General features: G+C 41.2%; 1 protein-coding gene across 1 annotated transcript in view; it reads left to right on the forward strand.

Moving 5' to 3' along the window:
• The window catches only part of Top1 (DNA topoisomerase I), an 83136-nt gene that overhangs the window by 57622 nt on the left and 3438 nt on the right, over positions 1–22076 (forward strand). Inside the window, exons 10-20 of the mRNA NM_022615.2 lie at positions 1989–2110; positions 2989–3111; positions 5527–5714; positions 5936–6080; positions 14083–14226; positions 15069–15254; positions 15887–15955; positions 16546–16660; positions 18306–18433; positions 21437–21531; positions 21793–21942. Coding sequence (NP_072137.1) covers positions 1989–2110; positions 2989–3111; positions 5527–5714; positions 5936–6080; positions 14083–14226; positions 15069–15254; positions 15887–15955; positions 16546–16660; positions 18306–18433; positions 21437–21531; positions 21793–21942 — 1465 coding nt within the window. The remainder of the gene's footprint in view (positions 1–1988; positions 2111–2988; positions 3112–5526; positions 5715–5935; positions 6081–14082; positions 14227–15068; positions 15255–15886; positions 15956–16545; positions 16661–18305; positions 18434–21436; positions 21532–21792; positions 21943–22076) is intronic.

The following is a 22076-nucleotide window of genomic DNA, read 5'->3' on the forward strand; positions in this document are numbered from 1 at the left end:
CCCAAAGGCATCCATCTCACCCAAAGTAGGAATACTATTGACTATTTGGTTTATGTGAAACATACCAGGGAACACATTCATTTACATTTCTTTATTTTTAGTTTTTGTTTTGTTTTGAGATGTGATTCTGTGCCCCAGACTAGCTTCAAATGCACAATCCTCCTTTTTCAGCCTTCCAAATGCTACAATTATAAGCTAGTGCTACCTTCCCTGCTCCCCCCATTTATTTATTACCCGTTTATTTATTTATCCCTTCATTATATTTGAATTGTGTTTTGCTGGCAACTCTTGTTCAGACCTGAGTGGGGATGAAGAGAAGCGGGAACATCTTACTCAGTCTTTTTCCAACAAAGAATCTTGAAAGAGCTGAGGAAGAGCTACAACACCTATTGGCCTTTTAAGTTATGTCTCCCAAGCTGATCTCTGTTTATAGCACGCTCAGTTTTCCCTGCTTCATACAGTCTGGAGGAGCAATACTATCCAGTAAGATGTCTCAGTTTTACAATGAGTAGGCTTCTGGTTAAGTTTTAGATTTCTGTAATAAATGTGAATCCCTCTGAATTATTATTAGTACTTACATAATTGTAAGCAGTGAGATTATATTAATCTCATTTAGAATGCATTTGAATGCTATTATGGCATAAATTGTTTCCGTGTAATATTGTAAAGTTGACTTTTTGAGAAAAGATAGAAATTGGCCCCAGGAGTGCAATATTCTCTTTGAATATTTGGTAGATTAAGGGTTTCTTTGGTAGATTAAGTGCTTTTCTTTCACTGCTAGTTAGGATCTATCTGAGGAACACAAAATCACCTCCAGGACTTACTCATCAGTTTAGTGGCTTTCCTTGTGAAACGGGGGTTTTAGAGCAGACCTCACTCCTACTTCCACGCTGCCTAGCCCCACCCACGGGTCGTACTGTGGATTGATTGGGCTTTCCTGAAAGAAGTGAGTTCCTGGTGCTGTTCCCAGGGGTTCAGGCGCACGCTATGTATACCTCTTTTCCTTCTGCGTACACTAGTGCTTCAGACGTGCTCTTTCTGGCCAGCAAGATGGCTCCATGGGTAATGTGATGACTTAAGGTTGTTTCCTTAGAACCACATCAGAGTAGCATACTTGTCTGTAATTGTAGCACGTTCCTATGGTAGAGGGGAAGTGGAGATGAGAATTGGATGGGTCTGTGCCAGCTAGCCTAGATATCTATAGCAGTGAGCAAAGACACTTTACCTCAAAATAAGGTGGAAGGCAAGGGCTGACAGCTCAGACTCTGACCTTACATGGACACTGTTGACACACAACCAAACACAGACACACAGAATGCAGTTTTTGATTCTAGGTATAAGATTGAGGCCCAAAACTTAGTATTTATTACAAATTTGCTTGTGATGCTTTTGGTCTGTGAACTACTTGAATAGTAAGGTTCTAGAGGAAGGTCTTACTTAGGCTTTTTATGTGGGAAAAATCTGGGCTTGCCTGCTATGAATATATATTTTTATTCATATTCCACCCACGTAACTTTGAAGAAGAAAGATGCCTATTTCTTTTCCCTACAATTCCTTTCTTCCACTCCCTGCCCCTATCCTTTCCTCCCCTTCCTGAACAGAGGCTGCTTAGCTTAGCAGTGGCAGGAGTCCTTCTGAGGATTTGATTTTTAAAAACCATTGAAGAGGTGTAAAGGACCCTGCTTGCTGAAAGGAAAAGGAAGAGTGGCTGGGCCTTCCCCAGGTCATCCCTGTCCTGAGCAGGCACCTGGGAACAATTAACTGGCATAGTCTCCAAAAAAAGACCCAGGTAAATATCTACTAAGAGAAGGAGAAATTTTATAAGTAGATATATAACAGTTTGTTACTCTGTTGTTGTTATAACTGTGTGTCAGCAGACCTTTGTACACCTTGGAAAGGTAAGCAATCAGTAATGACTTCTCCAGTAGTCAGTGCACATATAATAAGAGTTTTGTGCCTCACTGTTTGGAACCATTTTCTTCCTTTAGGTAAAGTTATGAAGCTGAGTCCCAAAGCAGAAGAAGTAGCTACATTCTTTGCAAAAATGCTTGACCATGAATATACTACTAAGGAAATATTCAGGAAAAATTTCTTTAAAGACTGGAGAAAGGTATTGTGGCCCATGTGTTCATATCTTATAGTTCACAAAAGTGCTGACTGGGAAGTGTAGCCCATTTGTTAATGCCTTAACAGTTTATTTTAAAAAACCACAAAACATAGTTTAACTATATCTTTTGTCCATTACTATTTTAAATGGGTTTTGTCCAACAAGAATATATCTCAGCATTCATGTGACTGCAGGAAGGAGTTTATCAGATTGGGTTAAACAGAAAACCTCAATTCCAGTTGAGCAAAGGAAACAGCATTGTTTCTGCAGGGATTGTCTTCTGATGCCTTTGCACAGGATTAGTCTGACCACCCATTCTGTCTTCATCCATGGTGACTTACCCATACCATGTTAGCCTATATAAAAATATCATTGTTCTCCATTTGGATAATTGTGAATAAAGGCTGAATTAAAATTCATCATCTAAGGCATTTATTCTAAAGTCAGACTTAATAAGAGCAGAATAAGTTGTTCTGCATGGGAATAAGAAAGCGTTTCTCTTTATTGCTAAAGTAATTGGTTAATACATGTCTCTCTCTTTTTTCTTTTTTTTTTTTTTTCTTCTTTTTTTCGGAGATGGGAACCGAACCCAGGGCCTTGCGCTAAATCTCCAACCCCAATACATGTCTCTTGAGTTGGTGTTTTGTCAAAGATTCCCAAAGAAATGAGAGTAATTTTTCTCTTTGATAAACCACTAAAATGTACTTATATTAAAAGTATACACCTTATAACAGAATAACCCCTCTTCCCAGAAGAAGGGTCACTGAGGTTGGCTTCCCTTCTAGATAACCTTTGATTAAAGGAAAAAAGATTTAATTGTGAAGAAATAGGAAGACTTATTATATTTACATTTTTTTTTTTTTACCTTTTCACTCAACTAGGAAATGACTAATGATGAAAAAAATACGATTACCAACCTAAGCAAATGCGACTTTACACAGATGAGCCAGTACTTCAAAGCTCAATCAGAAGCTCGGAAACAGATGAGCAAGGAAGAAAAATTGGTATGATAGAAATCGTGGGCAGTGATTCTTTGTCTAATTTTTTGGTTCCTGTGACACGACATTGAATTCATTAATTTTATATTTTTCTGTTAAAGATTTACTTGGTAAAGTCTAATTACATGTATGAGTTGTGTTAACTGGTAGCTCTCTGTGTTGGTACATGTCTGAAATCTCAGTATCCAGGCCTGAGGCAAGAGAATTATTGCCAATTATGTTCCATTCTGTGATGGAAGCAAGAACTGTGATGTCTCCACAGAATAAGCAAAGACGCTGCACTAGACTTTTCAAGTCCAGTCTAGCTGTGGTTCAAGTCTAGTCTAGCTGTAGTTTAAGTCTAGTCTAGCTGTAGTTTAAGTCTAGTCTAGCTGTAGTTTTGAATCAAATCACTGAGATTTGGCCTATTCACGTTTTGAACGTTTCTTATTTTAATTGTATGTGCATGTATGCATATAAGTGTGGAGACCAGAAGATAACTGATGATCTGGAACTGTTCCGTGTGGTTTTGTGCTACCCAGCATTGGTGCTAGGAATTGCTCTAATCATAGAGTCATTTCTACAGCACCATTGATTTTAAACATAAAGATCATTTTGGACTCCTGTAATACTAGTCCAAGTAACAAAAAGCTTTTAGAAACATTGCCTGTGTAAGCCACTGACAAGGGTACCTGTGGCCAGTAAGTTAAGCAGGACTTGGTTATTGAATCACTGTGATGTTGCACTCTTGTAATCCCAGAACTAGAAAGAGCTAAGCAGGAGGATCAAGAGTTTGAGGATAGCAAGGCCCTGTCTAAAAGCTAAAATAATAATAATAAGAAAGGCAAGGTTCAGGAGAACCCTCACACACGAATCACCATGTATAGGATAGAGGAGAATGGTTAGAATGAGGAGGCTGAACTCCCACATATACCATACCTTTGTGGATTAAGAATCATGTAATATAAAGTGTGGGTTAGAGATTTAACTCAGTAGGAGAATGATTGCCTGGCAAACATGCAGCCCTGGGTTTGCTTCATCTCAGAAAACAAACAAAAAACTTGAAACCACATACCCAATAAAGTATTTGAGACAGGTTCCTTGGGGACTTTAAACCCCATGGGAAATGCTGTTAAGTGGCTCTGACAGTGATCTTTTAGGAAATAATGAAATGGTATGACAATTTGTGATAATAGGTAAGTGTTCTATAATTTCCCTTCATCCCCAGTCCCTAGCATGAGTTTTTATTTTTAATTAAAATTTGGTTATAAAGAACTATGATGGTTTGTATATGCTTGGCCCAGCCAGTGGCACTATTAGAAGTTGGTGCCTTGTTGGAACGGGTGTGTCACTGTGGGTGTGGGCTTTAAAACCCTTATCCTAGCTGCCCGGAAGTCAGTATTCTGCTAGCAGCCTTCAAATGAAGCTGTAGAACTCTGAGCTCCTTCTAGATGTTGCCGTGCCCTCACCTTTGTGATAATGGACTAAAGCTCTGAACCTGTAAGCCAGCCCCAATTCAATATTGCCCTTGTAAGAGTTGCCTTAGTCATGGTGTCTATTCACAGCAGTAAAACCCTAACTTAGGTAAAGAAAAGAAACCAAAACAACAACAAAACACGAACACCACACACTAAAATTAGCCAGACCCAAATTTAAGCTTTACCTCTCAATGAAACAGAATAGTGAGTCTGAAGGTGTGCATTAAATTTTACACTTTCACTGTCAAGTGTATGTTTTATGCACTTATCTTCTACCACAAAACAAACCGAAACAAAAATCCATGAGAGTTGACACTAAAAGGGAAAGAATTTAGTTTATATCCTTTTGTGGGTCTCCAATTTTATACATTCAGTCCTTCCTTACTGCCCAGCATTTACCTCTCCTTCTTTATAAGAATTACATTTAAAAATACCTACGTAGGACTGGGGCTACAGTAGTTCAGTTGGTACAGGACTTTTCCTAATGTGCATGGAGCCATGTTTTTGCTCCCCAGCACTGTATAATCCATGTGCAGTGTCCATACATGCCTAGCCAGGAGACAGGAGGATCAGAAATTCAGTGTCATCCTCAGTTACATAGAGAGTTTGAAGACATCCAGGGATACATGAGACCAGATCCTTAAAACTAAACTAAACTAGAAATACTTTGAATAGAAGATTAAGGGTTGAAGCTTTAGTTCAGTGGTAGTTCAGTCTGCAGTAAAAAAAAAAAAGTTGAGAATCTATTAATTGTGTAAAGTCATTATTCTTGATAGATCTTTGGGCATTTAATAATCGTGTGTGTGTGTGTGTGTGTGTGTGTTTAAAATCTACACATTTTTCTATATTTGAGTTTCTGAGTGATTTTTAGACTTTGATCTTTCTTCTGCAAGAGGTAAAAATATGTGATTCTTAGCATGTAGGAATTTGAATTCATTTTGTATACTTCCTTGATCTATTTTAGAAAATCAAAGAAGAAAATGAAAAATTATTGAAAGAATATGGCTTTTGTGTAATGGATAATCATAGAGAGCGGATTGCCAACTTCAAGATAGAGCCTCCAGGGCTCTTCCGAGGCCGTGGCAACCACCCCAAGATGGGTATGCTGAAGAGAAGGATCATGCCTGAGGACATCATCATCAACTGTAGCAAGTGAGCACAACAGTTCACCTGTGGGGGAGAATTGGGTGCAGGGCTCTTTCCTCACAGCTGGTGGTTGGGACTATTCGTAGTGTTAAGAGGAGATCTGTGTTAAGAGGGTATTGCTGGCATGAGTAGGTCTTAAGGTTTTGTTCAGAATTGAGGGCAGGATGAGAGGGGACATGGTTTGTCACTTTTCATTTCACTTCCCTTCTGCATGATTATTTTCACAGAGATGCCAAGGTTCCTTCTCCTCCTCCTGGACATAAATGGAAGGAAGTTCGACATGATAACAAGGTTACTTGGCTGGTCTCCTGGACAGAGAATATCCAAGGTTCTATCAAATATATCATGCTGAATCCCAGTTCACGAATCAAGGTAAGCATAAATATAGGCTACACCCATTGGTGGGGCTAATAATCACTTTCTCTTTTGGTTGTGTTGCAGTGTACTTTCTAGACTCTTTTTTTTTTTTTTTTGGTTCTTTTTTTCGGAGCTGGGGACCGAACCCAGGGCCTTGCGCTTCCTAGGTAAGCGCTCTACCACTGAGCTAAATCCCCAGCCCCTAGACTCATTTTACCAAATTAAAAACCTACCCTCAGGGTTGGGGATTTAGCTCAGTGGTAGAGTACTTGCCTAGCAAGCTCAAGGCCCTGGGTTCGGTTCCCAGCTCCAAAAAAAAAAACAAAAAACAAAAAACAAAAAACTACCCTCTCCCTGAGAGGGCAAGCACTTTCATGGTTAGCATTACCCGGTAAACTCTTATTTAAAAGATGTTTTACATTTGTGTCCTATTTAATCTTACCTGTGGAAGTTTTCTGAAGTCCTGTTCTGTTCCGAGAGAGGGCATGTGGCAATAGTGATTGTGCAGGAGTAGCTCTTGCCCTCACAGTCAGTGCTGCTGACAGGACGTGATGACATGGTTAGTAGGCTTATGTGAGAAGTGTAGAAACTGTTTTTCTCTGAATGTAGACACCTAGAGCTTTATATACTTGATGTTCTCTGATGTCTCATCTGAGTAGGTTCCTTTAGGTTGTGGTTGAAATATTGCTAGCCCACCATGTATATCTTATATACTCAGGAGTTGTTTTCAATTGTTAGCCTTACTGCTAGGACTGTCTTGGGATCTTGTTAGCCAGGTACCTATATATTCTGTGTTCTCAAGAGTTTTACAAGTTTGTTCCATCAGACTTTATGGATATGTGAACTACAACCAAAAGAGACATTGGGTTCACAAAAACAGCCAAGGAAATTGTCTCTGTGTAGTCTAGAACTGTTTTCCGTTGAAGAGTCTGAAGCTAAAGACTTTGAAACCCTTGTTTATAAGGATTTAGCATTGTTAAGATCCAAGAGTCAGAGATGAAAAGGCTATATACATTTTGAATGCTTTCTAGCTTATACCCTGTGATCTGACATGTGTCTCTACCTTCTTAATGGAAAATACCATCTGGATACTTTTTTTTCAAATAAATTGGAAAATAGTTTTTCTGTTTTAGAGTAAGTATAGAGGGTTGGGGATTTAGCTCAGTGGTAGAGCGCTTGACTAGGAAGCGCAAGGCCCTGGGTTCAGTCCCCAGCTCCGAAAAAAAAAAAAAAAAAGTAGAGTAAGTATAGAATCAGAAGGGAGAACTGAGACTGTTAATTTTTTTCTTCCATGAGTAGTTTACAGAACTATAGATGTGGATAGAGAGGGGTTAGGGATTTAGCTCAGTGGTAGAGCACTTGCCTAGCAAGCGCAAGGCCCTGGGTTCGGTCCCCAGCTCCGAAAAAAAACAAAACAAAACAAAAACAAAAAAAAAAAAAAACAACAAGAGTGGATAGAGAAATCATAGTTTTATTCCTTAATGGAATTGTAGGTTGGTAGGCAAATTGTGTAAGGATCCAGTTGTGTTAGAAGAAAGGTAATTGTTCTTGTTAATAGTTATTCTTAACGGGGCTGGGGATTTAGCTCAGTGGTAGAGTGCTTACCTAGGAAGCGCAAGGCCCTGGGTTCGGTCCCCAGCTCCGAAAAAAAGAACCAAAAAAAAAAAAAAAAAATAGTTATTCTTAACATCATAATGGACTTTTTAAAGGAAATCAGATTAAAATTAGCTCTTTAAAAGAGGTCTTCTAAACAAACTTGGGTGCTTACGGACAAAAGAGGGTAAGTTGAGGTGTACAGAGATGTGAAAAGTAACATAGACAGTGTCAAATAGGCTGGGGGAGAAGGCTCAATGGCTAAGAACACTTTTTGTAAAAGCAAGATGTGACCTGAGTTCACATCTCCAGCACCCACATAAAGCTAGACATAGCCGTGCATGACTGTGACTTCAGTGTTGGGAACATATACAGTCAGATTTTAGGAGCCCGTGGCCAGCCAGTATAGCTGATTTTGTGATCTTGAGGTTCTTAACCAGGTAGAGGGGCTAAAGAGTACTGACTGGCTAAGATTGACTCAGTGGCTAAGAGTACTGGCTGCTTTTCCAGATGGCCAGTGTTTGATATTCCTAGTGCCCCCACCACAGCTCACAAACAGTTCAATTCTAGGGGGATTTGACGCCCTCTTCTGGGCCTCTGTGGGCTCTGCGTGTATGTAGTCACAGGTAGCCAGGCAAAATACCCATAACATAAAATAAAAATCTTTTAAAAATAAAGGTGGAGAGTCTCCTCGTGCTTACACAGAGAAGTGTGTGTGTGCCTACACATACATACACATATACCACACACTGTAATATTCATGCACCACATACACAACTACTAAATAGTGGTGGTTCTATAATATTGTTAATATATTAAATGTCACATTAATGGTACATCCTATATATATTCTCCACAGTCAGAAAATTGTCAGTCTGTGTTGAATATTATTTTAGTGTTAAAAAGCTTTTCCATGTAAGTTGGCATTTAATAACCATTATAGGCATATATTCATGAATAAATTTAGTCTGTGGGAATTTAAAAAAAGTCCTAGATCCGATAGCTGGTAACTCTATCAGTCTTCTTAGAATGTAATTTAGATCTCCAATCTCATGCTCTCCCATGACATCCTGCTGTCAAATTGTGGCCAGTCTTAAATACCATGCCAAAGAAGACTGTTTTGTTCCGGGAAGAGAACCATTTAAGGACTTTGAATGGAAGGCTGTCTTAAACATAGGTTACCAATTTCAGCAAGATTAGCAAGCATGCGAGTTATCACACCAATAAATATAAACTGTGGTAAATGCTGCTGCACAGAAGTATAAGTGCCACTTAAGATTGGACCTCAGGGCTCAAGCTTGGCTCAGTCTCAGGGAAGGCTTTTCCACGAAGATTTAAGGTTCGATTTTTGAGATGAATAGGAATCTCATTTGCCACTAGAAAGGAAAACAAAGAGAATTAGCATTCCAAAGAGAGAGAATAAAACCTTCTGAAATTTCTGCTGTGGTGAGAAAGAGCTCCCATGTTTGGGGAACAGAGTACTTTGAGCAATAAGAGACGTGAAAAAGGCCCTGCAGAAGCAGACCGGCCAGGACTTTAGCTCCAACTTAGAAAATTTTTAAATAAGTCCAAAGGAAGCTACTGACCTAGATGTAAAGAAGAAAAATAAGATTGGACTTGTGACATAATTGGTAGTTTTGACTACTTCGTGGTGCACAGCTGTTCTAAAGGCAAGAAAATCTAGTGACCAAGGCAGATGATGGCAGTGAGAGTGGAGGAAAGGGGATAGATTTCAAGTATGTCACTGTTGTGTCCTCCTACTGTAGTTCTCAGAAGAGTAAGATCCCTGCTAGGCAAGCCAGGGCAGCACCACAAGAGCAGAAGTGTCAGCCCGTCTTAGTCTAGACAATAATCAGATAACTACATAGAAAGGATTTTTCTAGGTTTCTACAAGATGGTTAGTCACAGTAGTAAACTTGAGAAGCACCCCATGATAGAATGCTTGACTTGAGACAACTGGGATGCGATCCCAAGAATAGTCATTACAGGTCTGGAAAGGTGGGACTGCTAGCAACCAGGGGTGAGAAAGGCAGTGCCTGTGGCTTCTTGAAGTTGCTCTCAGTCTTGTTTTAGTCCGCTTCCATCTAGCAGACCAGCAGTGGCTTCTCAGGGTATAGTCCGATAACACAGTGAATAATGTCGTGTACTGCTACCCAGAGAAGTATTTCATTCTTAAACAAAGACATAGGCTCAGGCTTTAGGCTTTTTGGGGGTTGGGGGTGGGGTTGTTGTTGCTATTATTTTAGGCTTATTTATTTTTATTTTATGTGTATGAGTATTTTGCCTGCATAATAATGCATGTATACTGTGTGTGCCTTGTGTCCACAGAGTCCAATAAAAGGTATCCGATTCCCTGAACCAGAGGTAGCTAGGGACAGTAGTGAGCTGTTTATGGGTGCTGGGAACCAAACCTACTTCCTCTGTAAGGGCAGAAAGTGTACTTAATCTCTGAATAATTTTTCCAGCTCTGAGTTTTATTTTAATGAAATAATTCAAATATGTAAGAATAAATGTATAATAAAACCTTGTCTGGCATTGTCAGATCTTAGCACTATATCCAATACACTCAATCACTTAGTACAAAAATCACAGAGTAGTACAAAAACTACTCTGGTGGCACAACCTTTCACCTAGTACTAGGGAGGCAGAAGAATCTCTTTGAATCTAAGGCTATCCTCGTCTTTGTAGCAAGTACCAGGCTAGCCAGGGCTACTAAGGAGGCCTTGTTTTTTTTCTAGATTCTGATAGACGTCACATGCTCCAGTGAGTGCTGCTGTGTCGTGCACACATGTGTCAGTGCACACATGATTTATGGTGCACTAACTGTACTTACTGAGCTATCATAAAACCAAAAACTTGAAGTGGTAAGGGGGTATGGGGGACCTGAGGGGAAATGGAAGATAGATACCACATTTTATTATATAAATGTATGAAATTTTCAAAAGTAAAGATAAAAGATGTGGCAATTCACATTAATTTAATTTTTTTTTTCCCGGAGCTGGGGTCCGAACCCAGGGCCTTGCGCTTGCTAGGCAAGCGCTCTACCACTGAGCTAAATCCCCAACCCCCACATTAATTGAAAAAGCTTGGCATAGTAGCACTTGCTGGTAATTCCAGCACTGGGGAGGCAGAGACAGGAGGATCCCTGGGCCTGGCTTGTCCAACAATCTGGTGAATTCTAGGCCAGTGAAAGACCCTATTTCAGGTACAAGCCTCTGAGCAACCAGTCTGAGTTTGTCTTATTCACACACTCAAAGTGTAGTAGCAAATGGCAATCCTCCCCAGTGCACACCCTGAGAAGAGTTAGGACAAACAGCTCCCATCCTGCTCTGCAGCCCCGACTCTGTCTGCCTGTGTTACTGAGTGGATAAGTATCTACATTTAAGACAAGTGTGGTGACCACTGGTTTATAACTGCCACTAACTAGTTTTTTCTCCATTGTGGAGAGGTTGCCAACTAGGGAAAGAGGAAAGGGAGTCAAAGTTCCTACAATATCTGCCTTAGTTTTACTACACTTTTTTTCTACCCCACATTAGTAATGTGCTGATGTGGTAATAGAATTTGGGGGAGCACATCTCTGCCAGTGGCAGGAAAGGACCTTCTATGGTGGTTTCGATGTGACTCCTGGAAGACCTAGGTGGATATTTTTTAGGAGCATTCCAAAAAGGTTTTAAGTTTATTATCATTTTATAGGCTCTGTTTGGCAGCACTGAAAGCAACCAGCATAAGCATACCTGGAGGCTAGCCCTTCCTTGCCTGTTAGCCCTTTATGGGGTGTCTTTTTTCCTAGATCCTAGGGTTCTCCATCCTAGTGCTCCAGAGAAAACTTTGGTTTGTTCCAGGAGGCCAATCATGTGATGGGAAAGCTCTTTAGTGGTCTCTTATAAATTACTTACTGGACTTTCTCGAACCTTGTTTGCCTGACCGCTACCTCATGCCCTCAGCAGTCATTGAGATGGACCAATGCCTGTGTGGTTTGGAGTGGGGAAAAGAGCCCGCTCCTGGCCAGGTAGTGTGTCTTGGTGAGTCTTTCAGGTGTCTTGTTGGCTGTGGTTTATGTAATTGTGGTAGAGGTGCGTTATTGCTTTGTACCAGGAGGATAGCTTGTGCTGTACTTTTCTAATTCACTCGCTTACATGTCAAGTTGTACTTAGAGAAATCAGAGAGACCTTTTCAGCTCCCCGGGAAATGAGACAATTATTGAACCTCTTGTTTTAAAAAGCCAGACAAGCCTATACAGATAGTACACACACAATTGTGAGGAAATGTTGACGACTCCTTAGCACATCCAAAAATCATTGCTTTCTGAGCATTCGTTAAGATCTGGAAGTAAACCTTTTTGTTCCACATGCCCCCATGCCTTCATGTCCTTTGGGTCCTGTGGAACCTATGGGTCAGTCCTATGGTCAGGTCCTTTTGTCTCAGGTGGAAATCAAGAATATGCAAAAAGAAATCACTACCACCTCCTCTCCTTTTTTGTAGGCTCAAAGAATTAAGAGGAGAAATTCTTGGGTTATTTCTTTTCCTTTAAGTCCTATGTGTCTATGTAGGGGCATGTGCATTTGAGTCCTGCAGTGAAGGAGGCATCAGATAGATTCCTCTGGAGCTGGAGTCATAGGTCACATCTGATACGGGTATTGAGCATATCCATGTCTTCTGGAAGAGAGCAGCAGCGGCTTTCAATTGATAAGCCATCTCTAGCTCCAGATTCTTAGGTTCTCATATAGTCAGTTTTGCACCTTGTAAAATTCTGCCTGTGTGGAATTTTCCTGATCTCTCTCACTTGACGTTATTAATCCTTGCTTTTGAGTCTGTTTTTACTCAGGGTGGTAACAGAAATCTTCTGTTGCTTAATGTCAATGCTTGCTTGCTTCCTTCCTTCCTTCCTTCCTTCCTTCCTTCCTTCCTTCCTTCCTTTCTTTCTTTCTTTGTTTATTTATTTTAGTCTTTATAAATGTCATACAATGTACAACTAACCCCCCACTTCCTAACTACTACCAGCTTCTCTCCACACACATCATTCTCTTAACTTTGTGTCTTTTCTTTTTAGTACCCATTCAATTGAACTAGTGGTGTCCATATATACATAGGTGGGGGCTGTCCAGTGGGGCATGGGAAAGCCACCAGGTACCACACCTCAAAAGAGACTACCGATACACACCAGCAGCTACTGAATGTCAATAGCTCCTTAGCTAGGAGTTGGGGCTTGTGCATCCCTCTCCACTTCATGATGGAATATTGACTGGCTTGACACTGTGCAGGCAACCACACCAGTTCCTGACTGCAGTGGCCCTACCATGTTTAGACTATACCTTGGCCCCAGTCCTTCCTGCTTGTGCCTCTTTAAGTCTTTCCATCACCTTTTTCGATGTTTCCTGAACCTTGAGGTCAGAGTGTGTGATGTAGAGGTCTCATTCATACCTGAGTATTTCAGACATTCTGCTCTCTGTACTTTGACCAGTTGCAGCCTTGGTATTAAAATCCATTGCACAACTCTGCTGATGAAGACTTAAGTCTGTGGGTGTAGAGATATGTGGTTAGAAGGCAGCCATTTAGCACAAACCATAGTAGTGCTTTCACCCATCAGCTCCCCAACTACAGGTTCTTGGTTAGGTTTATAATACCAAACATGTGTAACATTTTCATGACACCTAATGTACTTTAGGGTCAGATCTCAAACTTTATGCTAAAAACTCTGTTTTGTTTTGTTTTGTTTTGTTTTGTTTTGTTTTGTTTAAAGAAGCCAGGTGGTGGTGGTGCACACTTTTAATCCCAACATTTGGAGGCAGAGACTGGCAGATCTCTGAGTTAAGGTAGCCCAATCCATGGAGCTAGCTCTAGGACAGTCAGGGCTACAGAGAACCCATGTCTGGGAAAACTAAAAAAAGAAGAAAGGAAGGAAGCTGTTCCCAGAAACATCTTTCTTCTCAGAGACCGTTTTTAAATGCAAAAGTGAGAAAATGGTGAATAATTATACCTATTCGTGGAAGTGTTTGTGTTCCTTGGTAATTACATGTAGTAGTCTTGGGTTCTGTTTCTTTGATAGGTCCATGAAACTCTGGTTGTCTTGAATTTAATGGAATTCAGTGCTAGCAGAAAACTGGTGTCAGAGCTCACATTTCACAGCAAGGCTGTGGTGCTTGCGAAGCAGTGGGGATGCTTACGTCCTTTATGTTCACAGAAGTCAGTTTGGGGGCATGCTCAGTGGGATTCTCACAAGAGTGTGAACCTTTTTTTAGATTGGAAAGCTGTCTTAGCAATTAGGAGTCAGTTATGTGAACGTAGAACAGCATATATTCTTGTCAGGCTAAATGCCCCAGACTTTACTTCCTCTTTAGTTCTATGCTTCTCCAGCTTTGGTTAAGCTCAGGCTCCTGTTCTTGGGATGAGAGCTCTGAATATTCAGTGTTTCTCCACTCGGCAGGGTGAGAAAGACTGGCAGAAGTATGAGACTGCTCGGCGACTGAAGAAGTGTGTGGACAAGATCCGAAATCAGTATCGGGAAGACTGGAAGTCCAAAGAAATGAAAGTTCGGCAGAGAGCTGTAGCACTGTACTTCATTGATAAGGTGGGAACAGCTTCCTTTTTCCACGTTGGACAGTTCTACTCTAAGTACAGGGGTCAGAACTCTATTTGCTGTGTGACTTACAATCAGATTTAGCCCAGTAGGGAAAGTAGATTTGGATACAAAGAAGGAGGCATGTACAGTATGTCTCTGTGACAGGAGGATCTGCATAAACTGAACATTATTGGTTTGTTGTTGTTGTTTAAATAACTGGGATGCTGTCAAGGTTTTTTACCATGATCTATACTGCAAAAGTACTTAATTTTATGTCAAAATCCAATATAACATTTTTATTTATTTGAAATTAAATCAGAAACTGCACAAACCACTGGCTAACTAGTTGCATTGAATTTGGGTAGTTCTTTCCCATTTCATTCTTGTAGGAAGCGATGATTATAACCTAAACAATTCTTAAACAAAAGGTGTGATTTATTAACAATTGCAGTTTGAAAGATAGTGCTATAAAGTTCAGTTTTTTAATGCTCAGAAGATTTTTTTTCATTTTACGCTTACATTTTAGCCCAAATTCTGAATTCACACAAAATTGATAATAGTTTTTAACTGACTCTTATCATGAAAACGTGTTCTCATTTGTTGCCTTGTTACACTTTTTTTCTTCTATCTTCATTCTAAGGACATAAAGAAACTTGGCCTCTGGGTATTCTTGTGACTTTCATAGGAGTTATAACATTGTAGAATCTGAGTTTTAGTTTATGCAGATTGATGCTCCATCCACAGAATTGGGGTCTTCTGGTTTAGGGTTTCCTTAAGATCACACATAAGGTCTGTGTTTCTTCACTGATGCTCATCTCTTTCTTAACAACCCCACTCTCTTTCCTACACAGCTTGCTCTGAGAGCAGGCAATGAGAAGGAAGAAGGAGAGACAGCAGACACTGTGGGTTGCTGTTCACTTAGAGTGGAACACATCAATCTACACCCAGAATTGGATGGTCAGGAGTACGTGGTGGAGTTTGACTTTCCTGGGAAGGACTCAATCAGATACTACAACAAAGTCCCAGTTGAGAAACGAGTGAGTTCATATGGCCTGTGCCTCTCTGGCTTGATCTTTCTCCTTGTTTGTTCATTCAGCAAATATTTATTGAGGGCTTTTATATGCTCTGCATTTTGATGGGCTCTGGTAAAAATGATCTCAAAGAAAGAGGAGAGGTACTGCTTGGTGTGCTGTGTGCCTCATTTTAGCTCTGACAGTAAACTCAGTGTCAGATTGGACCCACTTTAGTGATTTAAGCATCACAGCATCCCTGGTCATGTCGTGCACTTGTCATCTTGTGCCTTTTCTTAGTCCCGGGCCAATTCCCAACTGAATAAAGTTGTAATCTTTCAGTTCTCAGATCTCTGAAGACCCATGAGAGAGGCATATGGGTACCTAATACTTAATATGCCCACTAGATAACAGTGGGCACCAGTTAAATCGTGCAACTAGTGTAAACATAGTTTGGATATAAGGGAGCATTTTGTTCTTAGGAAGTAGATGCAAGGATGTTTGGTGCTAAAGGGCTACAATATATACCACAAATGGCTCGAACTGATACTTAGGTATCATGTATATAGGTTGTCTTTTGCCTTTTCTCTCTTTTAAAAGCTTTTGTGAGTTTGAAATTATTTCTAAAAATTTTAAATTAATAATTGGACTTCTTTTAGGTTTTTAAAAACTTACAACTATTTATGGAGAACAAGCAGCCTGAGGATGATCTTTTTGATCGACTTAATGTGAGTAAACACAAGACACTGGGCTACAGTCCAAGCAACCTCAGGCTCCTGGGTCAAGAGTTCTCAGTGGATATTTGAACTGTCCATTCAGCCTAGCTTGTCCAGTGACATTCTATATATCCTTCCTCCCTTGGGGCACTCAGTGCATGTGTCGTATCCTGTGTCGCCCCATCTCCCTCCAGCATCGTGGGGTGGTGCAGTGAATTACTACCAAAGCTTTGAGGCAGAACAAGTTGAGGTTTACGTGTTTCTTTCCCCCTTTGTTTCATCCTTTTCTGAGATGCCCAGCTGCCTGTACTAGAGACCTAAGACTTTTTCACTTGCTTTCTTTACTGGAGAGATATTTGTAAGAAAGAACAAATTTGTTGTTTTGAACTTAAGATTAAAGTACTTTATAGGAAGGCACCTTGCAGTCCTGTGTTCTGGAATTATTTTCCCTCTTTGCTAACTTCCTCCTTGAAGGACAGGACAGTAACTGACAGGATGGTGGCAGCACTGCCACAGTGACTCCTAGTGCTTGCTGCAGGGGAAAGGGTGATTGGACGTTTACCTCAGTTCCAATATCCTCTTTGTTGTCTTGTTTTCTGCAGACTGGTATTCTAAATAAGCATCTTCAAGATCTCATGGAGGGCTTGACTGCCAAGGTGTTCCGTACCTACAATGCCTCCATCACGCTGCAGCAGCAGCTTAAAGAGCTCACAGCCCGTAAGTAGTTACTCTAGGGCTGTCCCTGGGAGGCTGCCAGTGTCCTTTTCTTCATCCTTTCCCTGCAGCCTCTTGAAGAGGCTTAGCTGTCTAAATAAAACCAAGGCCTTTCTTCCCACTCCCACTGCAAATTCTAGATGAATCTCATAGGATACTGACAAGAACTTTGTATCTTCTCTGAAAATATTTGTATTTTATCTGTGTTACAAGCTCACAGGGTACAGATAGTGCTGTTAAATTGGGGAGGGTAAAGTTGTCATGGTTACCAGAAATTTTTGGTTTTCATAATAGTATGTAATAATTACCTCTGGCACCTTATGACTTTTCTTCCTCTCCATTTAAAACAAATTCTCATTCTGTAGCTAAAGGCTGGCCACAATTCATTATGGTGGTTCAGGCTAGTGACGCTTCTGCTTCAGCCTCCCCACAGCTGAGACTGTAGGCAAGAGTCACCCTTCCTGGCTCCTGCCACCTGAATTCCCACTGTCTGCTGTAAGCGTGTCACATGGTCTTAGGAGAGCCACCTGAATTCCCACTATCTGCTGTAAGCGTGTCACATGGTCTTAGGAGAGCCAGAGAATGCTGGAAATGGTATTTCGGGTTGGTTTAAACAGTGGCTTAAAAAGCCTGTACATGGTGGCAGTGGCCCAGCACTTGGGAGGCACAGGCAAGCAGATCTCTTGAGTTTGAAGGAAGCCTGGTCTACAGAGCAAGTTCCAGGACCCTGTCTTGAAAAAACACACCCACCCCAGCCCCAAGGGAGAAGAGTCAAATCCCTGGAACTAGAGTTAGGGGTGGTTGTGAGCCGCCGCCACAGGAGCACTAGAAACCCACCCAGTCCTCTGCATGAGCAGCAAATGTTTCTAACCCACTGAGCCTATCTGCAGCCCCTGCAATATAGCTTAAGATCCCTCCATCTCTTTCTGCAGTCATTTCTTCTAGTACAGCATTTCCTGCAGGCTACATGTGCCTAGTGAGTGGGAGACGGGATAAGGAAAGCAGTGTACAGATATATGGCCAGTCTCCTGAAGTTTGTTTTGTTTATTTTTAAAGATTTATTTGTTTTATGTGAGTACACTGCTGCTGTCCTCAGACACACCAGAAGAGGGTATCAGATTCCATTACAGATGATTATAAGCCACTGTGTGGTTGCTGGAAGTTGAACTCACAACCATCTGGAAAGCAGTCAGTACTGTTAACAGCTGAGCCACCTCTCCACCCCCTGACTCCTGGGGTTTTAAGAAACAAAAACCAATTCGGTCCCCAGCTCCGGAAAAAAAGAACAAAAAAAAAAAAAAAAAAAGAAAAAAAAGAAAAAAAAACCAAAAACGTAGATTTCCCTGTAATATTATAGACAAGCTGGGAACAGTAGTTATAGAGACTGCCTGGTCTACTTAATGTGATCTGACACAAAATCCAGTAAGGTTAAAGGAAAATAAAGAGGCTCAGAATTATTTTTGTGACAGAAACTCATTCAGGCTTATGTAGAAATTTACTGTCTTTGACTCAAATGTTGACCTCGTGACTTGGTTATGATAAGCTGAAGGGTCTGTATACACATTACAGGGATGAAGTCCCTAAGGGCATTTCATGTGTATATTCTTGGTATACAAATTGACCCTGTTACTATGACATTTCTTGGCAGCTGATGAGAATGTACCAGCAAAGATTCTATCTTATAACCGTGCCAATCGCGCTGTTGCAATTCTTTGTAACCACCAGAGGGCGCCACCAAAGACCTTTGAGAAGTCAATGATGAACTTGCAGTCTAAGGTACGGTGGGTCCAATGTGGGCTAGCAAAGGCGATCATGTGTGATATCTAATGAAAATGAGAGGCTTCTACATCTGACCTAGTGTGGCCTAGGATAATAACAGGCTAGTCTGGGTCTGTTTTGAAAGAAAGATTCTTTATACAGATAACAGATGGAAATAGTTTGATAGTATCATAGTGTTTGTTTTTTCCTAAAATATTTGTGCTGGAGACACAAGTTTTGTATGAACCACTTTCTGTTTTGAAGTGCTAACTTTGATGCTCCACTGAACTGTGAATTGTTGTCCTTGTTATACTTAAGGAAAATGGAAGGAAGAGTGCAGCTTTGTGGTGGAATGCTTGCCTGTGTGCAGCAGGCTCCGGGCTCCGTCCTTAGCGTCACGAAAATAAAGTCTCAGTGGTCTGGCTAAGAAACATGACAGGAAGATGGTACAGCTCAGTGGTAGAACCTACCTTTGCTTGTCCACCATCCATGAAGCCCTGGGTTTGATCCCCAAAGCAGTAGCAGGGGGAGGGAGAGGAATCCTGTTAGATTATTTGAAGATGGTGAAGCAATGGCATTTAATTCTCTCCTGTTCCTAGAACAACTATTTCTATTTGTTGCTGAGTGTCAGATCTGACTGTAAGGGTTGTGGCCTCTTGGGAGAGACTGATAGGGAACAAATTGATGTTGTCCCACTGCTATGTGCAACTCTTCTTCCCCTCTCCACACTGACTGCTTAACTATGCATCTGAACCCTCTCACCCACAGTGAGCATATTTCATCTTAAAACAGATGCACAGGGTTACCATGGAAAACATTTAGATTTAAATACAGTCTGTGGCATAGGAATAAGGATCCTTATTTAAGGTCTTGAGGTGGCCCTAATAATTATATAAAGTTTAAGACATTGATTATAAAAGTGACATTTCACGAGGTCTACAACACTAATGCACACCAGGAAAGTATCCATCATCTGTTAGTAATAGTCACAGGACAAGTTATATTTCTTTGGGTTCTTGCTCACAGTTAATTAAAAGAGGGAATAATAAATGCCAACTAGAGAGTAGCCCAAGCACAGATACATTCATTATATTTTCATCCAGATCTATGGAGTTCTATACTTGGTCAACTTAATTTTAGAAACTGCTTTGCAGTGAAACTTAACACATTTTCAGGCTCAGAATATTCTCCTATTGCGATTTCTGCAAGACGAGAACACAGGCATAATGTATATTAACCTACAGCTACAACTTAGAGGCTTTGCTACAGCCAGACTGAGGGGATCTCCAGATCCAAGTGAGTGGATCAGAGAGCCCTCTAATGTGCGCACAGGGTCAGCAAGCTAAGAACCCTGCAGACTGCACATTTTAGCGTGTGCCTTTGCTTTGCCCTGTTAGATGGAGATCCTCTGATCCTGCTTACTCTCCTCGTGTGTTACCACTCTAAGCCCAGAATAAAGTAAAGTCTGAGTACCAGGTGCTGTTTACCCTATTCAGGAGACCCTTCCTGGAGAATGAGGAGGTCATGTGTTGCTCTTATTCTGGAGCCACTGTTTGAGCAGTTCAGGCTGCCTGCCAAAGACACCCTCCGAGTGTAGGAACGTTCTCCTGTGTGCCCACAAAGTAAACACACGCCCAGTTGCCTAGTCAGTCAATGGAGTCTTTGAGAGGATTTAACATAGCTTGCCAGTTTAGCATTCACAGAAATGGTTAAGACTGGGGTTTGCTGCACTTCTAGCCTAAGAAGCATCTGCCTGGTGGTGGTGCTAATGCTTTTGTGTGCAAAGTCAGTTCCAGTAACTTTTTAAGCAACTTAGATATTGGAAGGAAGCCACTAACTGTAAACATTTAATGATTCTCTCACAATGGCAAATTGTTTCTAATCTTGGGCTGCATTTTATGTGGGTTTTTTTCCCCTGGCAGGGCAGAGGGTGGCAACGGGTGTGGTGTTTGTCTAACAAATTTTAGGCTCAGTCAACAACAACCCAGTGTGTGTAAGGCAACATGTATTTACTCTGGGATATTCTCTTGGCCTCTTAGGTCATCAGGGTGATCACAGGGAGGGGATTCTTTAGAATCCAGCAGCACAAACTCACTAGCATTGCTCTAGTGCCATCGTATGGTTGTTTATAAGCAACACCTAAAGCAGGAGTTAGGTTTTCAAGGGTTCAACAAGCGGGGAAGGATGATGAAAGTGTTCTGTCTCTTTGTAGTAGATATGGATTCCGTAAGATTTTCTTTGTGGAGGAAAAATTTGAATTGATGCTTTTTACATCTCTCTTACGAATGATGACTAAGTTTCTTCTCACTTTAGACTTCTCTACTTTTGTAAAATAGTGAGCCAACTTGAGGCAATTCCTAACTGATGCCTACTTACCAGTTTTTAATTTCCTGGGACTCCCTCTTTAGTTTTTTCAGACTTGGCAGACTGGGAAATGATCTGCGATTGCTTAGTAGATAGTGTATCTTCTATGGTAGTCTCAGAAGGAGTGCTAAAGGCTCAGAGTGGTGACCCCACACCTATAATCCCAGCAGTTTAGAGTCTGGGTCAGGCTGATCTCTGTGGGTTCAAGGCTAGCTTGGTCTACAGAATGAGTTCTAGTCCAGCCAAGGCTACATAGTGAGACCCTGTCTCTTTCAAACCGACCAACCAACCAACCAACCAACCAACCAACCAACCAACCAACCAAAGAACACAGAAACCTGGCATAGGATTCATTTGAAAACAGCTGTCATCTGGGTCCTCCTCTCTTCTCTAAAGCTAGAATGTTTTCCTGAAAGATTACAACCAGATTTCCAGGTTACTCTTATAGAACCATATATTGTTAAAGTTCACTGAAGAACATAAATGAGCAGCAGACAGCAGCTGGATTGTTTTCTGCAGTCACTGCCCATTGTTGTTTTCATAAAGCCTTTTTGTAATAGAAAACACTGACAGCTTCCAGTTTTACGTTCTAAGATGGAGCCTTTTTCCCTCTCCAGCTCATTTTATTCCTAACTGTACTGCTGTTCTTCTGTCTAGATTGATGCCAAGAAAGATCAGCTAGCAGATGCTCGAAAGGACCTGAAAAGCGCTAAGGCTGATGCCAAAGTCATGAAGGATGCAAAGACCAAGAAGTATGTATCTGATACTGTACCAAGGGCTGGATAAGAGAGAGCAGTTGGCATCGTCACTCAGAGGCCTGGGTGTCCCAGCTCACTCTGTCTCCTTATGTAGCCTTGGCTTCCCAGGATAAGCCACCATTCTCAGCTGTCTTTCAAAGGTTTCTCGGGGAAATTTTCCATGATATTTTACTCCTTTAAGCAGTACTGTGAGGATGCTTGTCTGTCCTTGTCTAGAGGTCAGTCTTAATGTCTGTGATTCTGTCATTCCTCCAGGGTAGTAGAGTCAAAAAAGAAGGCTGTACAGAGATTAGAAGAGCAGCTGATGAAGCTGGAGGTTCAAGCCACAGACCGAGAGGAGAACAAACAAATTGCCTTGGGGACCTCCAAACTCAATTACCTGGACCCTAGGATCACAGTGGCTTGGTAAGCATTAGGCTGTGAACTCCTGCTCTTAATTAAGGAAAGGCAGAAAGTCTCTGGGAGTAGCCAGAGACTTGCCAGCTCCCTAAGCTGCCATGTCTAAGTTCACATTTCTTCCAAGAGAGCCTGCAGCTCTG

The sequence above is a fragment of the Rattus norvegicus genome, chromosome 3 (assembly GCF_036323735.1).
Source record: "Rattus norvegicus strain BN/NHsdMcwi chromosome 3, GRCr8, whole genome shotgun sequence".
NCBI lineage: Eukaryota > Metazoa > Chordata > Mammalia > Rodentia > Muridae > Rattus > Rattus norvegicus.